Source organism: Uloborus diversus, chromosome 6 (genome assembly GCF_026930045.1).
Source record: "Uloborus diversus isolate 005 chromosome 6, Udiv.v.3.1, whole genome shotgun sequence".
Taxonomy (NCBI): domain Eukaryota; kingdom Metazoa; phylum Arthropoda; class Arachnida; order Araneae; family Uloboridae; genus Uloborus; species Uloborus diversus.
Genome location: NC_072736.1, coordinates 67,219,648 through 67,239,628, shown reverse-complemented (window position 1 = coordinate 67,239,628; position 19,981 = coordinate 67,219,648). Strand labels below are relative to the sequence as shown.

General features: G+C 30.5%; 1 protein-coding gene across 3 annotated transcripts in view; it reads left to right on the top strand.

Annotated features, from left to right (window-relative positions):
- LOC129224048 (S1 RNA-binding domain-containing protein 1-like) overlaps positions 1-15,553 on the top strand; it is a 69,330-nt gene extending 53,777 nt beyond the window's left edge. For all 3 annotated transcript variants that reach the window (XM_054858445.1, XM_054858447.1, XM_054858446.1), the window contains 8 exons: positions 629-720; positions 4,987-5,069; positions 6,734-6,840; positions 8,374-8,547; positions 11,081-11,176; positions 12,865-12,950; positions 13,314-13,412; positions 15,200-15,553. In XM_054858445.1, coding sequence (XP_054714420.1) covers positions 629-720; positions 4,987-5,069; positions 6,734-6,840; positions 8,374-8,547; positions 11,081-11,176; positions 12,865-12,950; positions 13,314-13,412; positions 15,200-15,492 — 1,030 coding nt within the window. In that variant the 3' untranslated portion in view covers positions 15,493-15,553. The remainder of the gene's footprint in view (positions 1-628; positions 721-4,986; positions 5,070-6,733; positions 6,841-8,373; positions 8,548-11,080; positions 11,177-12,864; positions 12,951-13,313; positions 13,413-15,199) is intronic.
- Positions 15,554-19,981: the final 4,428 nt, after the last annotated feature.

Here is a 19,981-nt window from a genome sequence, read left to right as displayed (position 1 = left end):
ATTTTCACATATCCAAAGTTAGCCTAAAATTGTTTTTGTTTTAACACTTCAGTTTCGAAAATTTTCTTGAACAGTCCCGACCCCTTAACGTCACCAAAGAATGCATAAAGCTAATTTTAATTCTGAAAAAAAAAAAAATAATAATAATAAATGAATATGCAAGTAGTTCCAAGCATCTTTTCTATAAGCATTACTAAATATTGCTTAAAATTTCGAATTTTGACTTAACTTTTGGAATGTTTTGGTGGGGCTTTGAATTCCCCCTTTTTTTGCAAGAAAAATAAGAATTAAAAAAATAAAATTATTTTCTTTTTATTAAAATCTTATTAAAATACTTCTGACTATTTAATGTGTCAACCAACTATTTGCCATCAAAAAGGGCGGCAAATTGAGGAACCGCCCCGGGAGGCAGAAAGTATAACTACGCCACTGGGTGTTTATTATAGAGGAAATCAGAATTAATGCATATGCACTCCCCGGGACCATCAAAATGTTTTCAGAATATCAAGGTGTTCACATTGCTGAGTGTTCAGATAGAGACAGTTTACTCTAATTAGATTTATAAATTTTAATGATAATAAATAAATTATCCATGATAAAATGCTATTTTCTTTCTTTTCTCTTTCAGCATTATAAATGAGTCTGGGGCATCAATTTGGAGTGTGACCAAAGAAGCCGAAGAAGAATTACCCAATATGGATCCTAATATTCGAAGTGCTGGTTAGTGCTTAGTTTTTGTGTATGACAATCTAAAGATTCAATTTCTAAATTTCATATTATGATTTATTCTATGTATATATTTATATTGCAAGTTGAGGTCAATATACTTTTACTTTAGAATAAATTTCTGTACAATTTAAATAGATTTTTAAACATTTAGCATACACTAACACTCAACATCCAACAGCTGTATTAGTTAACTCTTTCATGATTGCTTGTCTTTGTTTGAGACTTTTCTTCGGGGCTAAGATAAAACGAAAGTTGCACAAATGCAGGAAGTATGTTTAGTGTTGTTAAGTCTAATTTTAGGAAAAAATTACAAAAAGTTCCATACCCTAATATTGTAATTTCTGGAATCATTTTGAAACATTGCTTAAGCTTATATAGCTATAGATGATGTGCTTAACAATTGTTTTTCCTCAAACTTGTAGGAAAATAATTTTAAAAAAAATGGATTTTCAAAAGTGCTATTGAATTTGCTTTAGTGTTTTAATTGACAAAAGCCGGTAAAAACATTTAAAGGGTAAACACTTTAGATTATTCACAAGAAGAAATAACAAAGTTTACAATGAAGATAAACTAGGGTAAATATTACAAACAGCTAAATCTCCACCAAAATTTTTAGGTCTATGAGAATTATTAAAGCATACTGTCAGCCCCGCTTGATTATATAACGAATGGACGAATAGCCCACTTATACCAATAAAACCTCCCGGAGCCGAATATTCCTCCATAGATGCAATGTTAAAGATCCCTGCTTAATCGAATAATTTCCCCAGATAATCTAATGATATTGATCACCTTTCTCAAACATTTCGCGGAGAAAAATTTTGAATAAATTAGAAATGAATTAAGGAAGCACAATTATTGACGTTAAAATATTAAGTAATATTTATCGCTGACAACGGGCAAGAAAAGCAACATTCATATTCCATAAAAACGTTTCCACTATTCTATCAAATTTCTTTTGTCTTTGTTTTTACAACAAAAAAAAATAGGGCAGTGGATAACTAAATTAAATAGCCTAAATAAATGTGCACATTTTACACAATGATAAACTGATAGATATTAAATGTAAGATAACATACTGAATCTTACTCAGTAAGATAACGTACTGAGACGAGGAGGGGAAAAGGGAGTCAGAAAAGTGTTCCCAAAAGTCCTTGAACAAGCAATCCCCTATAATGGAATTTCTGAAAAAAGTTACATTTTATCATTTTGTAACATACTTGTGACATAGTATGTACTAATTATTTGACTCTTTTGTTGTTTATTTAGCTTATTTCAAAAACTTTTGACAATAACATTAAATATTTCCTTTATATAGCTATTGATTTATTATTATTACATTTTAAGACAAATGTTGTCAATTTGGAAAGGTAAATAAAATTTCCCCGCTTAATCAAATACCCCAAATAATATTTCTTGGAACCGACGATATTCGATTAAGCGGGGCCGACAGTATATCAATTTCAAATTCTTTGGAAAATAAATCATCTTTCTATGTTATTTATTAGTTCATTTATCTTGCAAGTATGTTCTTCTGATGAATAGCATTTTCAGTTTACAGGGTGCAGAGAAAGTTCCCACAATTTTATTAGATATTTCAATAGGCTGTAATTAACACATAATTCAACAAATCAACAAGTAAAAGCAATAAAAACTCTTTATTGAAACAATAATAATAACATTAAACAAAAAAATTATAACAATTGTTCAAAATTGGCTCCTTGAGCTTCAATACATTTAGGGAGTCACAGTCTGAAATTGTCGACGATGCTCGCACACGCATCCACCGTTATCTCATTCCAGGCATTTTGCAGTGGTTGGACGATCACTCCGTGGACGGTCGACAGTCCCTCCAGTCTCCTTGTAGCGTTTCACAGCGTCATGGACTGTTTTACTCTTGAATCCAGTCATTTGAATAATATCGGCTGTTTTCATTCCTTTTTTTTTTAATTTCCTTCTTGTGTAATTCAACGACAGTAACACGCACATTTTCACGATTCATAGCTCACTATCTCAATGAACTAACAAAGAACAAATGATTAAGACTGTTTTACTCTTGAATCCAGTCATTTGAATAATATCGGCTGTTTTCATTCCTTTTTTTTAATTTCCTTCTTGTGTAATTCAACGACAGTAACACGCACATTTTCACGATTCATAGCTCACTATCTCAATGAACTAACAAAGAACAAATGATTAAACCTCAAATACTTTTAATGCCAATAAACAATATGTGCCATATAAATCGCCAACATATGATTTTAACACCCAAAAAACGTTTTAAACAAAATTGTGGGAACTTTCTCCGCACCCTGTATATAACAAAACATTGTAAGAAAATAGCTGTATGATGTTTATATGGTTATTATGTTTATTATTGAACAATGATTATTCTTATTTGAGGTTTTATGACATAAAAACTTTGAAACTCAAAAGAAAAAGGTATCTGAAATACTTTTAATTTCTTATTTTGTTCTACTTTATATCATTATTTGTATAATTATATACAGTTGAAGCTGCGAGAAGCAAAAAAATGTAACTGGGCTTTTTAAAGTTTCAAGTAAAATGCATGCAAAGTTTGGATCCTAAGTAGGCTTTTTTTTCTAAATCAGGACGTGTGGCAGCACCCATCAGAGTTACTAATACCATTACGATCTCTTGCCCTAAAACAGAGGAAAGGTTCTCCTATCATTTGTACTGACAGGCAGAGGAGTCAGTCACCTTTTGAAGTTTTGGTTACTTTTAGTCACCTTTTGCAATTTTTGTCACCTTTTTCACTTTTCTTGAAATGTGCTTTAGGAAAATCTATTTATTAATAATTAAATTCTTGAAAAGTATCTAAATGGTAGCTTTAATGGTGAAATTAATTTAAAAAGTAGCCATTAATACCCCCCCCCCCCCTCTTAGTTTTGTTTAAGAAAAATAGCTATGCTACCAGGAAATCAGGGAATTCTCAGGGACGTTTTATTTTCTGGGAAATATCAGGTATCTGCTAATATCAGGAAAAAATTTTTATCACTTGCAATCGCACCCTAAGAGCAGCCCCAGATCAGCACATTGTAACAGAAAGCCTCTGCAATAAAATCCCCCCCCCCCAAAAAAAACTGTGTTTCAGCATCCTGAAAACATTTCAAATATATTTTTTTTTGAATTGAAAGTTATTTTTTACTTGTACTACTTTCGATAACCTTTTTTCTTTTTTTATTATGTTAATTACTATAATTTTTCAATAACTTAATTTTAACACTACATTTTATACCTGGCCATGGACATGCCATTGAATATTTTCAAGGTGCCCCCCTCCTCCCCCCCCCCCCTCCAAAAAGAAAAAAAAACATGAACATTTTCAGGCATATGAAATGATGTTTTCAGTTTCATACTTCAACATTGTTTTATTTTTCCATTGTAAGTACCATTATCATTTTGTTTCAGTCAAAGTTTCTGATTTTTCAAATTTGTTTTCTCAGTCATTCTCTATTGTCAATACTTTTGAGTGAATATATATGCTTTCTCTTTACAAAGAAAGAAGAATAATGCTGATAATTCTTCAACAAGCTAAATCTAGCCCTGATAATTTAAAAAAAAAGGGTTGAAAGACAAAAAAAAACAAACAAACAAACAAAAAAAAATATGTTCAATAAATACATTATCTTGCTTTTTACTTCACTATTTCAAGCTTTATTATGTTGATTTTTAAAAAAATGTTTTAAGGTTACATAGAGTTTACACTGAAAGTTTTTTGAAAATGTCTTAAAATTTTTATTTTGCTGCTTCTTACCCTATAATATTCATGTTCAAAATTGTAAAGAAGTCTTTTAAAAAAGTATATAGGGCTATTATGGTAAAAGTCAGTTAAAAGGGATAACCCTTTTCTGTTTTTTTTTATTATTATTTGTTAACAAATTGCTTTTGGTCACCTTTTAGTTACTTTTTGGTCACCTTTTAGTCACCTTTGTTTTCAAATTTGCCACCTTTCTCACTTTTTTCAAAGGCATCAGCACTCCTCGACCTGTGCTGATTATCTCCAAATTTTTAATTTTGGCAGTTACATCTTTTTGCATCTCACTGTCTCAATTAGCAATACTGTACAGTTACTTTTTTGTTGGAGTAACATTGAGAATTGTATAGTGTAAGACATGATAGAACTACAGTGGATTTTTTTTTTAACTTGTCAAAGATGCTAAATAGTTTGATAAACAATGAATTTTTACTTGCTTTGATTAATTATTTTCAGTATTGATTTCATCTTTCCTTTAGTTTCTATTGCACGAAGACTTCAAGACCCGTTGTTAGAATATGTAAAAGTGGAGCCAAAGCATCTAGGAGTTGGAATGTATCAAGTATTTAGCTCCCCCTTTTTTTTTTCTCTTTGTATGAAGTAGTATCATTTTCAATCACATAATATTATTCACGTTAAAACTGAATGTTTGTGTGAGTTCAAAAACCGGCTTATTTCAAATTTTCCTCCAGCTTTTCAAATTATAGTAGCAGTTTAGATTAAGTAAGAAAACACATTTTATTTCTGACATGTAACAGTAGTTTCAATTCCAAGGTTGTATTAATATTAGCTATGAAATTAAAAGGAAAAGTACTATTAATATGCTGTAATTTTAACAAAAATTACTTTAAAAGAAATCTAAGCAGTGTGTGGCATTAGATTAAAATTTGACTTTGTTACAAAATGTTCATACAGTAAACTTCCGATTATCCACGGAATAGGTTGGCTCTGCTGATAAGCAAAAACCGTGGGTAATCCAAATAATAGGTAAAAAACTATATTTACAGTGCTGGCCAATTTATTAGACTAAAGAGTTTTTTTTTTTTTTTTTTTTTTTTTGTACACTATTTGTACTAAAATACTATTTATTTTACTGTTAAAGTACAGTACATACTGTACACTGATTATTACGTTATTTTAGCATAATTTAATGTTTGCAGGTGGCAGCACTGTCTGCTTTGTTTATGTTCTTTGTTTATCTACCTACCAGAAACCTAACCTCAATCATCTTAAACAGTTCACTAGTTCTTTTTATTGGTGTGTTCTGTTACATTTAAAGTTAGTTTTAGGTCATTAGTGAGTATGTGTATGTGAGTATATATAATAGTGAGTATAAACAATTTTTTACCTCCTTTTTCAAAAAGTTAAGAAATGGTGTAAACCTTGTGAAAAGTATGCCAAAAGACTTAACATGCTCATCAAGAACAAGGGAATGCATACTAAATATTAGATAATTATTACACTGTTTGTTAATGTGTCTATAGTTATGTAATCAATGAGAAATTTGCTTTTAAAACAGTCTTAGTCTAATAATTTGGTCAGCACTAGTGTATACAATAGCTAAAAATATAAATAACACTCTCACATACATTTAAATTATAACTAAAAACATTGCTGCATTGTATTTACTAACATTGAATATCAAAAATGTATGTGAAATCTAAAAACAAACAATAACACAATCAAAAGTTTTTTTTTAAAAAAATGTGAAAAGACCTGCGGATAATCGGACTGCTGAAAATTGGGAGTTTACTGTATTTTTCAGCTTTTTTTTTTTTTTTCCTCCCAAATTTTATTTTTCCAAAGTTTTAATAGACATTCGATTTGAAACGTAAGTGAATTTTGCAGTTAAGTTGTTATTTAGTTTGTAAAGAAAGTTTTAAGTCTGATGCTATAAAATTAAAGCATCTATTTTTGACAGATATCTGTTTTCTTTTTTTTTTTCTTTTGTGATAAACATTACATGGCATTGGACAAAAATTGAACTTGTTAATTTGCTATTTTTACTATTTAAGCTGTCTATTGTTCATCCTCGTTGTTTTTACCAGATGTCTACATCCAAAAGCGCACTCCTTTGCATTGAAAAAAGGGTTCCTGTAACTCCGAAGCACGCCTATGCAGTAGTCTGCTAATTTTGTGCATTAAAACGTTGTTGATTCCTCTTTACTTCTCTGCACAAAGGTATTTATTTATTTGTTACTAAGTGTTCTTTTATATTCTTTCTAGCATGATATTGCTGAAAACCAATTGAAAAGTGCTTTGGACAGTGTAGTTGAAGAGTGTGTGAGTTTTGTTGGTGTTGATCTTAATGTATGTCCTGAGGTTTTACTCAGGTACGTAGTTAGTGCATTTTTTTCCTATTTAATTGATTTTTGCTGATATTAAGTTAAGATGATTACAACTTAATCAGTCTATTACTGTACACTCTCTGTATCTGAAAACTCTCTAACGTGAACACCCCGATATTCTGAACATATTTTGATGGTCTTGTGGAGCACATATGCATTAATTCAGTCTCCCTCTATAATGAACAGCACTATAATCTGGAAAGCTTTTGTTCCATCCCATGAGTGTTTAGAATCGAGAGAGTACTGTATGCATAAGATGAACACTCAATTTTAGAGCCATTTCTTTAATGGCCTAACAAAATTTAACTATCCATAGGTTACATTGATAAAAATAAAGGAAACCCACTCACTAACGAATGTCTTTGTTTGTCGATAGTGTTGTTATAGTACAGTTGGACCCCGATTTAACGAATTCATTGGGACCGAAACTTTTATATGTTAAATCAGGGTGTAAAAAAAATTTTAAAAACTGCACTTACCTTATCTAAAACCCCTAATAAGAAACTCCATAATTAGAAAGTGTACACTTTTTATTCAACATTTCACAACTTTATTACACACTAGTTAATTTGAAATTTTAAACTACTGAGTAATTGGTGTTTGACAATTTCCTTGATACTTGACTCGAAATAGTTATCTTTTGACTTTATGGAGAGAAGAAAATACTGTTTCATTTGCAGCCTGCTGCATGAGATATGTTTTTACAGTTTCCAGGCCTTGTTAGCATTTGAAAAAGTAACAGTTTTAATGGGAGTTTCATTATCACTTTCTGCATCAAAATCAATATTCGTGGTTGTGCTCTCACCCATAAAAAATTTCTGATTCCAAGAAAAGTTTTTTTTCTATTTTGGACAATATGTATATAACATTTGGAAAACAATCCAATATTTCCAAACTCAAATTAATTTTTAAAAAAAATTGGCTGTTAAAATGATTTGTTAATTAGGGGGTTTATTGTTCGGTAAATAGGGTTTTTTGTCTTCATTTTAATCGGGGATAAAGAAAAATTTGTTAAATTGCGAAATTTGTTAAATAGTGGCTCATTAAATCGGGATCCGACTGTATATAGATTCTCTTTTGACCATTCAGCACAGTAAATATTGTGTATAATCATAACTGAATGAAAAGATTATTAAGGTTATTAATAATAATGAAAAGAAATCAATCTCTTTAGCAAAGGAAATTAGTGGAAAACTATTTAAAATAAATTACTTCCATATTGACCAAGAGTCACACTGACCCCTTCATTCCTGGGAGTATGTCAGTTTTCAGTTGTGCTAAAAATAAGAGAATGTAATAGAAGTATCAGCTTCTAAATAAATTCAATGACTAGAACTCATTTTTGTTTAATTAAAAAAATTTTGGCTTAAAACTATTGAATTAGTCTTTATTTGTTTGATGTGTTTCACATTGCAATTATATAGATTCATAAAGACACAAAAGTTACTTTTTTTCACATTTCAAGTAATTGCTTGTTTATGTCTTTTAAAAATCAATAATAATAAATTTTTTTTCTAGAAAAATTTCTGGATTATCTTCAGCAAAGGTGAAACAAATAATTGCCTATAGAACACAAAAAGGTTATTTCATAAATCGGCAGCAGCTATTAAAGGTCAAAGGTTTGGGTCCAAAAACATTTGAGCAATGTGCTGGGTTTGTTAAAATTCTTCCAGAAACAAGCCTACTAACTAGGTAAGAACATTTTAGATATATTTTGTTGCTAGTCATTAATATTTCATTTCTTTGAAATGTTTTCTAACCTATAAGGTTTATTCAAATGAAACCAGGTCAGTTCGTCTAACTTCATATTAGACGTAAGATGATGCCACCTAACTGCATGTATGGAGGCACCATCTATTGGTAGAGAGACTGACGCATGCGCAACGTTTCATGTTGCACAGGTACAGTGTGGTTTAACGCCGAAGAGAAGGTTGTCACACAAGTTATCCTCCACTACAAAACCTCCTTTTTTGACCACAAGGGATCACTCAGGGGGAGGGGGCCCACTTCTTGTCGAGTTCCTGAATAGGGAAATACCATCAATGCCCAGCATTATCAAGCCACTTTACAAAGCTTTAGACTAGACAAGCTATTAAGTTTAAACCATTAAGATGTAAGGCATGTTGTCGGCCATTACATTTAAGCCATTAAGATGTAAGGCATGTTGTCTGAAGGCATCCATATAATGGCCAATGCGGTGAAGACAGTTTCACTGTGTAACTTTCATGCACCCCTAAAACAAGCTATGCACAGACGACACACAGTATATCACCGATATCACAATGGAGCAGGGTTGGCTTTCTGCCGGCAGAAACTAGTTTTTGCCGTGCCAGTGGCAGAAACTGGTTATAACCGGTAAAAACCGGCAGGAACTGGCGAAAACTTAAAAGTGTCTTTAATAACTCAAGTAATTAGTAAATGATATTTGTTTAAGTCAACTAAAAAATTAAACATGATTTCATCATTTAAAAAATAAAATCCAATGCTAGTGCCCTTGATTTAGTTCAGAAAGGGAACTTTTTAATTGCAGAGGCTCGTAGTATTTGGATTAATTTAACAAAGGATAAAAAATGATACGGGGGTGCTTAGGAAAGAGGAGGGACATACAGAATTAAACGGGCATTACTGATTGTAATTTGCTTACTTATATGCTTCCTCTAAATTGTTTGTGATTGAAATCATCATGTCATGTGCTTCAAGAAGAAAGTGCCAGAATTTTACTTGCCTAGAATTTTGTACCTAATGTCACAGCTTTGCAAAACAAATTGGCCCCATTACTCAAAACGTATTTCTCTAGTCAAATTTTTACCACAACCCCAGTTTCCAGTTATACAATATATAAAAGTTTCACAAACATTGCTTGCTCCTTGATGCATTGTCTGCTAGCTCTTCTGTTTCAAGAATATTCTAAAATTTCTCATTTGTGCATATTAAATTGAGAACCTGTTTAGATTTTTTAAACCATCTTTTCGAAGAGACAATTTCAGGGTCCCAACAATGTAACATTTGATTTTGAATTGGGATAATTTTGTAATAAAATTACAGTGTTTCGGTTAACAATTAATTATTTTATCCATGCATTTTCTGTTGTATATCAAGAATTAAATTTTCATTTTGCGAGTTTTTGCCAGTTTCTGCCGCAAACGTGGCAGAAAGTGGTTTTTGCCGTGCCGGTTTTAACCGGTTTCTACCGGTGGTTTTAACCGCCTCGGCAGAAACTTGCCAACCCTGCAATGGAGGACAAAGTGTGTGACTGGGTTCACACACACACACAGTTCTGGAGGCGATAGCAACCTATTAGCTTCTTTGAAGATAGAATTGACCGCCTAGTTTTGCAATGGGATAAATGTGCCAACAGTTTTAGTGATTATTTTTGAGTTAATAAAATCGCAGCCGTTAATTTACACTAGTGACCTGGTTTCATTTAAATGCCCCTTATAATATGATTTTTCAGAGAACTATCAGGGATTTTTATGGAGCAGTTCTCCGTGCTCCCTAACCCTTCGCTTCCTGAAAGTTTTTTTTTTTTTTTTGTTATCAAATTAGTTCTTAAGTTGTTTCTAATTCTGTTTAAAAACTAATTCTTCTGTATTTTAAATTTTTACTTCAAATTTTTGCACAATTGTAATTTTTATACAATTCTGGATTGCAAAACCTGTAATTTATCGGAAAGAAATTCATACTTTTATATTTGTTTATTTTATTTATTTACTTATTTATTTAATTTATTTATTTATTTTGTTGACATTACAGCTGAACTGTAGGTAATGTACACTTTACAAAATTTATTTGCAAGAGAGATTACAAAGCATATTAATTATTTATTGACAATCTTTAATAAGTCATAAGTGTTAATTGCTTTTTTTATTGTCATACTGCTTTGATAAGACATTTTATTCTTTAAAATACTGAAAAGATGAAGTTTAAAAGGAGGCTTTGGTAATTTTTCTATTCAAAATAATTTTCTTTATTTCATGTTTGAATATTTCAGTCTTTCTAGATGTTATAGGTCATTTTCTTTATTACTCTTTCTTTTTCTTAGAATTAACATGTTGCATTTCAAGTTAGTGAAGTGTCAGGCACAACTATTAACATAATTGTGTTCTGTTTCAGTTTTTACAACTGAGTAATTAAAAATTAATCCACAAGTTTGTGTGGGTGTGTGTTTGTTAAAATACATGATATGTTTATTTATGTATTTTCTTTTTGCTTTTCCATTTTTTAGTTCATTACCTACTGGTATCAAAGAAATTGCTTTATTTAAACCAAATCCGTTAGATCAAACAATAATTCATCCGGAGTCATACAGTGTTGCTGAAAAGTAAATATAGTTTCTGATTTAACTTTCCACTGCAGTAAAATAAACCTAAAACACTTTTTTTGGTGAATTTTTTTGGTAACTAACTGAATTGCAAGTAATTTTAGTAGAATTTCTTGACATTTTATGTATATCTTTCTTATTACATTAAATATTTCTCCATATGATGATAGATACTTTCTTACTACTTATGTTGGACATATGTATAAATAGGTATACATTTGAAATACATACACTTTCAATCGACAAAAAGTGACAGTAAGATCAATTTTTCAGTTTTTTTTTTTTTTTTTTTTTGCCTAAAAGGTTGTTAGGCCTCCCTTGTATTGCTGAGCAAAGTTTATGGTTTGAAAAGGTCTAATCAACATAAATGTAGTAAATAAGCTTCTGTATACTGCTGATAGCAATTTAACGTCAGGATCTGCAAAAATGAGTTTTTGAGACGCTTGTAGAAAGGCGTTTTGGATTCAATATTAACAATAAAGAAATGCTGAAATTAGACTTTTTTTTATGCGAAAACCAAATAAGCAAGCTTCTGCAATAAAGTTAACTTATAATGGATGTAGATAATAAAAATGAGAAATTTGCAGTTACTGCCTCTCACGTGCCCAGGGCCGTAATTATAAATTATTCATTGCAGTTTTTATTTATTTAATTTATTCACAGTTTTGTATATTTTTAATAAGTTTCTCAGTTTTAATTTTTTCACCACAGTATTTAAAGTGATAAAAGTTTGAGATTTCTTTATCAAAGAACTAAAAGTTTTGTTGGGCCTTCAATATAACCTGCTAAATAGAACTGGGTATGGATTTTGCAACATCTTGAAACAAAAAAAAAAATTAATTAAAAAGCAGCCAGTTGTTCTCCCCTATGTTTTCCATGTGTGCACATGCTTCAGATTTTTTTTCTTTTGAAAACTAAGTCATTTGTTACAAAACCCAAACATAATGTTTAGTTATTTTTTAAATATCTTATGGCAGGTACAAAAGACAAAAGAGAATTTTTAATTTAAGATTTGATAAAAATAAAAAGAAATTTCCTTTATTTGCCTCCTACCAAAGCATAGGAAGCACAAAAAGTGAGAAAATTTTGTATAAATTCTCATATTGAATGCAGAGATTGCAATTTTTAAAATGAAGTCATCAACATTATAAAAACAGCAAATAAAAGAATTTACTAGAGTAAAATAATTTTAGAATATCATTTTAAGAGGCCTATGCAATGAATATTATTAATATTCAGTGACATAATCACCAAAAATTTTGATGGGAACGAAAAATATATGATTTTGGGTATCAACACACAAAAAAATTCTGAAATCTTGGTATATAAGCAGAACACTGTGATCCCTGCATCACCCGAAATACATTTTAATGAAAAGAGAACAGATAAATTCACAATTTATTATTCGATTTTCCTTAATTTTATAAATTCAGGTTTTTCTGAAAATACTTGAATTCCGGTATTCTCAAAGATGGAAAGACTAAAAATTTGGTAAAATATCAGAACACAATACTCGTTGTCATCTTATGCTCTATTGTTTTTCAGCTTAAGATCTTGAACTGGTTGTGCATGCTTATAACCCTGTACTTTTCTTCACCATTTCCTAATCGAAAATTTTACTCGTGCTGTCACCTAATTTCATTAGACTCACGTATTTTTTCATGATTTTGATGAATTGTATGTTTTAGATTTTTAGAAGAATTAAAAGGTAAACCATCGGAGATAGGACAACAAAGTTTGGTTGAAAAAGTGAATTCACATCTGAAATTTACTTGTAAGTTATAACTTTTCATCCTTATAATTGTTTTCCATTTCAAGGAAGTTTATTTAAAGTATTTTCGATTATAGCTTTAAAAATGAATGTTTAAAATGTTATGCTATGGAAGTATTGATAGTTGTAATAACAAGTTTACAAAGTTGTGATCATTTGTAAGTGTTAATATGGATATAAACATCTTCTGAACGATTGTTTTTTTCATGCTAAAGTAAAGTAAAACCATAAAAAGTTGTTACTAATTACTTATATTATCCACGTAAATTGTTAAATACTTATAATGAACTGAAGATTATCACCATTTTTCTTTTTCTTTCTTTCTTTTTTTTTAATTATATTCATACTATGCAATAATAATTTCAGGTGTTGAAGATCTTGCAAAGAAGTATAACATTGCTGTTTCAGCAATGCAACTAATAATTGATGCTTTCAAACAGTTACAAGGTTATGATATAAGAGGAGGTAAACTCTAAAATGTTTAAAAATTATTTAATTAAAATCTTATTATTTACTTAATTATCTTAATAAAAATGTTGTGAAAATTGAATGCAGTGGAACCTTGATAACTAGACACCTCAAGGAAACATAAAAACATATCCACCTAAGTGGATGTCAACTTACTTAGGCTCCATTATTTTAGGTTCCCTAAAGAGGTTCTGTATTACCTACTTGCTGAGGTTAACATTCACTTTGTGAAAATCAATTCCATTAAATATATTTTCTCTCTTTTTTTTTTGAAAAGTACATAATAAAATCACTAATATTTTTTGAATACTTCGTGAAGAATAAATCCATAACTTTTGAAAAGAGGGGGAAAAGCATATTATCAGTCAGGTCTGTTAAAGGTAGAAAGTCCTGCTCGCCTGTGAGCAGTATGCGCAAAACATGTCATGGTGCCTTCTTTCTCTAAAGGACTTCCATGTGTACATTTATCCTACCCTTTCCTAGCCTTTTAGAATTCCAAACTTGTACAACCGTAGGTGCTAAGATGCTCCTGAGCATAGCAAAACGGCACTTTTGAACGCTTGAAAAGTTGCTTTCCAATTCGTGGTCTCTAGTAACTTATTTTGCTTTTTAGCTTCGAGCTTAAATTGAGTTAAGCCTAGTACTTTTCATTAGAATAGAAACCCTTATATCTGCTGCTTGAATTAATTGAGAAAATTGAAACAAGCTTTATTTAATGCAGAAAGAAAGTCTCTTTTGAACAACATAGAATGTTAAGGTATGAAAAATCTTTTATCCCTTAATTGGCAATTTACATGAAATTTTAGCACAAAAAATTAATTACACAAACAAAAAATAATTTGTAATTTATAATTATAAAAAAAAAAAAACAGGTGCACATCCTGGAGCTCAAAGTAATTTTGTATGAAAATTTCAAGGCTGTAGGTGCCATGGGGTGTCCTGGACCCAGGCCAGCCACAGATTTCCTTTCACAATTTCTTTGGCATTACTTTTTTTAATGTCTAGAGATTAATATATTAATAAATCATGAAGCTTTTATTTATAACTTACATTTAACTTATAATTTAACATAAGGAGATCTGACTTTCATTTTCAAGTTAGCTTTCATCATTATTATTTTGTAGTAAAGTATGCATTATATGCCAGATTCTAAAGTAATCCCTTTATTGCTTTAGAATTTGAGCAGCAATTTCAAATTTGTAGCATGAGTGATGAGTAGTCTGAACTAGCAATACTTATAATACCTTCATTTTTATATTTACTGAAATGTAAATTTACAATGTTCCAATCACCACAATAAGATGTAGTTTCGAACTGTTTATGAATCAAGTTTTAGCCAGAGAAGCAGTGTTATTCATCACATTTATAATTATAACTTATCATTTTTTACATATCAAGAAAGAAACTTGACTATGTTTTATACATTAAAAAAAAACCCCAGTGAACTTTGTTGGTTATTGAGCAATGTTGATTTAAAAATATTTTTGTATTTAGTTTAATGTCTTATTTTCAACATAGAAAATTAAGTTTCAGTCTTGTTACTACTTTAATACTACAAACTACTTTTATACTACTAAATAACTTTTAAGTTTGAAAATAGTTTTTCTTTCTTTTGTAACGTAAATTGTATTTGATTTGAACTATAAGTATCAATAATAATATAGTTTTAAAAAATGCTTGTCTTTAAATATCTTATTAATAATCAGGTGACGAAAGCTATGCACCAATTTTAGTCTTGTTTTCTATGCTTTATTTTTATGTCTACAACATCTCTTTTTTTTTAGAACTGAGCCAACCTCTCTTCATGACATCAGTGCAGAAACTGACAGACCTTAAAAATGGTCAAGTTCTCACAGGTCGTGTTTGCAACATGACAGGATTTGGAGCCTTTGTAGATATTGGTGTGGGCCAAGATGGGCTTATTCATACTACACAAATGCAGGGCCAAAAACTGAGTGTCGGTGACCGAGTGACTGTAAAAGTAATGAATGTAGATGTTGGGCGAAAGAGAATAGGATTGCAACTCTCTCATAAAAATGACTTTGTAAAGAAAGAATCAGCCTTTCAACTTTCCTAAAAAAATATGTAATATTTTTAATAAAATGTATGTGATATATCATAATTTATGTCAAATCGGGATTTCATAAATATATTTTAACAAAACTCTTGCTTTGTTTTTATTCTTTTTACATACTTCTTCCGAAAGAATTCTTTTCACTGATTTATCTGCAGAAAAAATAATTAAAAATTCTTCAGAAGAATGCAGTACGCATGTACAAAATATTGCTGTGCTAGCAAAAGTCATTGAAACCTTGGAAATTCTGCTTTGAACTAATGCAGCAAATTAGAATTTCCTGTTAGTATTTTTTTTTAATTAAAGAATTGTACAGTTATAAAGTTATATCTGTTGGTTTGTTAAAATTTTATATCTAGGTGTCAGTAAGTATAGAACCTGTAGGGGTTGCCTTCATCATGGGAAAACTGAAACTTACATCTTATGTCATTATGCAATGTTTTCTTCCTAACATTTTGGTAAACATATAATAGATTCTTGGGAGATTTATGACTAAAGCTTGACTTATATGCACTGAAAATAATTAAAATATGCACTAAACATTTAAAACAATAATAATAATTTTCTTGTGTGGGAAAAAATTAACATTTGAATCAATTATGATTGTCCTTACTATTTGCATGATGGTTTTTGACAGTATTTGAAGTATTCAAGTTTGTCTAATGCTTTTTTTTTGCAATTAAATTTCATTTTCATCTGCAGTCAAATCTTTTCAGAATTAAAAATGTTCACGTATGTACTTTTTCTTCACTTAACACTTTTACAGGAAAATTCTAATCGCTATTCTGAAAGAAAGGCATAATAGCTTTGGAACTGCAACTCAAAAATCTCCATTGCTAAGACCTATTTTAACTTGTTCTAACAAGTACTCTTAATTTGGTGTTGCTATCTGATTTTTGCTTTTTTTATTCTTTTTAGCTATCAGAACGGACAGTATTCCCCCCTCCCCCATTTTACTAAATGTTTCCCTTTCTTGGGGTCGCCTGGTTTTTTGTTGTTTGTGAAGAACAACGTATTTGTTTTTTAATTTTGTTAAAGCTTAAAAAAACTAAGAACTACATACCTGCCAACTCTACTGGATTTTCTGATAGGCTCCAGGATTTTTAACATTTCTCCCGGTCTCCCGATTTTTATTGAAAATCTCCCAATTTTTATTAATCTGTAAAAAAAATCCCTCCATTTAGGGATTTTCTTGAAAATGAAAAAAATAAACCCCTTTAAAATAAATTTTTACATCGTTTTAGCGCTTTTACTCCATGGTTTGAAAGTTTCCTACTTAATTTCAAACTTTAGCACATTGGAATCTGGCAATATGTTCTTGTTTACGTTTGCACCTCGCTTCGCGCACTCTCGCTAAGTCCATGTTGCTTAATTTACAACATTTCTTGTTGTACAGAAAACGACCACTATTATCAGGCACTTTGCGGCCGAAAAACGTAGATTAAATCTTGTTGAAGACCTGAAAAAACTTGTCTATAATTGTATTTTTAAAGATAATTGAAATTCTTTTTTTCTCTAAATAACTTTTCATTAAAAAAGTATTACTTTAACTTTTATTCTTCCATTTAATATTTTCATTAATTTATCTCTGTGTATATGACTCAAGGAACTTGCATATGATTGTACTTTAAGAGATAATAAAAAATCCCTATATTACCCTCAATAACATGGAAAAAAGTAATATTGCACCACATTGAAAAATCTACTGGATTTTTGTCTTTGAGTGTTGGCAGGTATGGAACTAGTAAAAATTGCAGTAATACGCATTTGTTTTAAGAATTTACCATTTTTATGCATCCATATGCTTTTATGTCAAAAAAAGTAAAAATATATAAAAATATATAATTGCAGGTGCATATATACATTTGTATATAATCCCGGTTCTATTTATGACATGTTCCTTAGTGCTTGCTGCAGTTTCCTTTTGCTACTTCTATTAAGCTCCCCCCCCCCCTCCTCCATTCTCTTTCTCCCATTTAAAAACTACAATGTTAACTAAAAGGCTGTATTGTTCTTTATTTTTTACGCTATTTATCTCAACTGTTATTAAGATTTTAAGATAGTTCAGCCCTTATTTTTTGAACATTTGAATAGTTCTTATTATGTGATTAATCTTCTAAAAAATAACTGCAATTATTACAGCCAAAGATCTGCAACAATGATTGTTTTGTAATATTTCAGCATTTATTTTTAAACAATTCAAGTTTCTGTTAAACGATTCAACCCTGTAGAATAGAATAAAATCAATCACTAAAACCAAGTACTGATCTGGGGTATATAGATCTGGATACTAAGCCATTTTTGGAAGCACTAGCATGTTTCAGCTAATGTACATGGTTTGAATCACAATGCCAAAATATAATTTTTTAGATGATAGCAAACTGTAACTTCCTGAAGCTTTTTTCAGAAGTACATCACACAGAAATTCAAAATTCAATTTAGTTGAATCATGAAAATAATAATAAAATTTAATTTTTATTTAGTCAGTGTTGATGGATGCAATGAAAATTATGTAGGAAACAAGATATTTACACTAAATAATTATATATCATCATAGGTGGCTCATACGGGGGGGGGGGGGCAATCGCCCCTTCACTTTTCAGTCTTGAAGATTGATTGAAAAATGATTTTTCGGTCGATGAGTTGATATATTTCACGAAAATAAAAGCCAAAAAATTTGTGGGGCTCGACTGATAGCAATTTTTGGTCAAAGATTAAAATCAAAGGTAAAAAATATAAAATACTATGAATTATTATAGGAGTTCAATTTTGAAAAATTACTGCCGAAGAGCCCTCCCTCCCCCCCCCCCCCCTCCTCCTCTAACAGCTTTAGATACCATCGAAAATCGAGATTTAAAGATTCCATTTTAAAAGATGGCTACGGGGAGGGGGTGGGGAGAGTCATTGAACTCAAGCCCTTTCTTCAATGTTGCCGAAATAGCTTACGATCACATTTTTAAAGCTTTTATTTTGTACAAATTCCTGTGGAGGGAGAGCTCTACAAGTATCATCGAAGATCCTATAAGACTGCATTTTCAGAACTTATTTCCGGAAATTGCTCTGTATGAATCTTTTAACCCCATCCCATTTGCTTTTGCTGCCAAAGCTGGGACCTACAATCGTATTTTTAAGGCTTAAATTTCGGAGGATTTTCGAGGGTGGGGCGCCTGTAACAGCACTGAAGGTTTTTTTTTTTTTTTTTTTTTTTTTAACCTCTTTGCATGATTTCAAATTTTTAAAATTTCTGTTAAAGGGTCCCTCACATCAACTCTTCCCTAACGCCAACAAATTTAGCCTAAAACTGTGTATTTGAAATATTATTATCAGAAAATTGCCGCCCCTTCCCCTAACCCTCCCAAAGATGGTTTGTAATCGTGTTTTAAAGACAACTGGATATATTAAATAGTAATAAATCCTAGTTTCAAATAAAACTTTCACCTTATGAATATCTCTATAATTAACATTCATTACAGCACAAAAACCTGTTCTATGTACACTCTATAACACAACAGCTGTTACACCAAGTACGAGCTTTATTAGTAGTATACCCAACCTGAATGTACTTACTGAGTATGCTACATATTGTTAAACATCACTAATAGTGTATAATAGTTTTTTGGCTAAATGAGTTAGAGTTATTTGAAAGATGTAATCGGCATGAAAGAATAAAAGCATTTATGTAAGTTTTTAACATTCAATATTATTAGAATAAATTAAATCACTTTTTTTTAAATATATTTATTATTTGACTTTCTTTAGTTTCTCACGTCAATAGCTGTGGAGAAATGATTTTCTTAATTAGTTCATACCAATGTAGTTGGGAGAAAGTTGAGTATAAAACTTAAAAAAATATAATTGTTTTTAATTTCTTAAAGCTACGGTGAAAGTAAAATTACAGCATGCAACCTTTTTTTGAGGCGACGAGCTATAAAAGAAAAATAAGGATTTCAGTGAAAAAAAAACTATTCTTTTTAGGCTTCAAAAGCGAGAGAGAAAAATAATAACATTTTATAATCATCATACAAACCCTGAATTCAGAGTTTCCAGCACTATTCTTATGATTGAGCATTCACTGCAGGGAAAATCTTCAATTAAGGGCCACATTATTATGTCAGAATATGCGAGTATTTATTTGATTAAGAAAAAGGGGGAAAGCTAAAATCGGGGAAATATCGAGGTTTTCGATTTCTGTTCGGGAAGGAAATTTTGCTCCTCGACATATTGGTTGATCCCCCAAATTCGAGCTTAGTTTTTTGCACTAAACCGCTATGCTAATATACTGTAATTATTTCAACTAAAGAATATAAAATTCTTAAAACTCTATCATCAAAGTGAGTGTTTGATAAGTGTCTGTTATGTTGTCAAAATTTTGGTAATGATCCGAGACTCGGCACATTTCCCAAGTTCAAATCTGGTGTTGGTCTATGCTGTGCGAACTTTAAATTATGTAGTGATAAATCGATAAATAAAAGGTAGATTTTCCCCCTTTGTT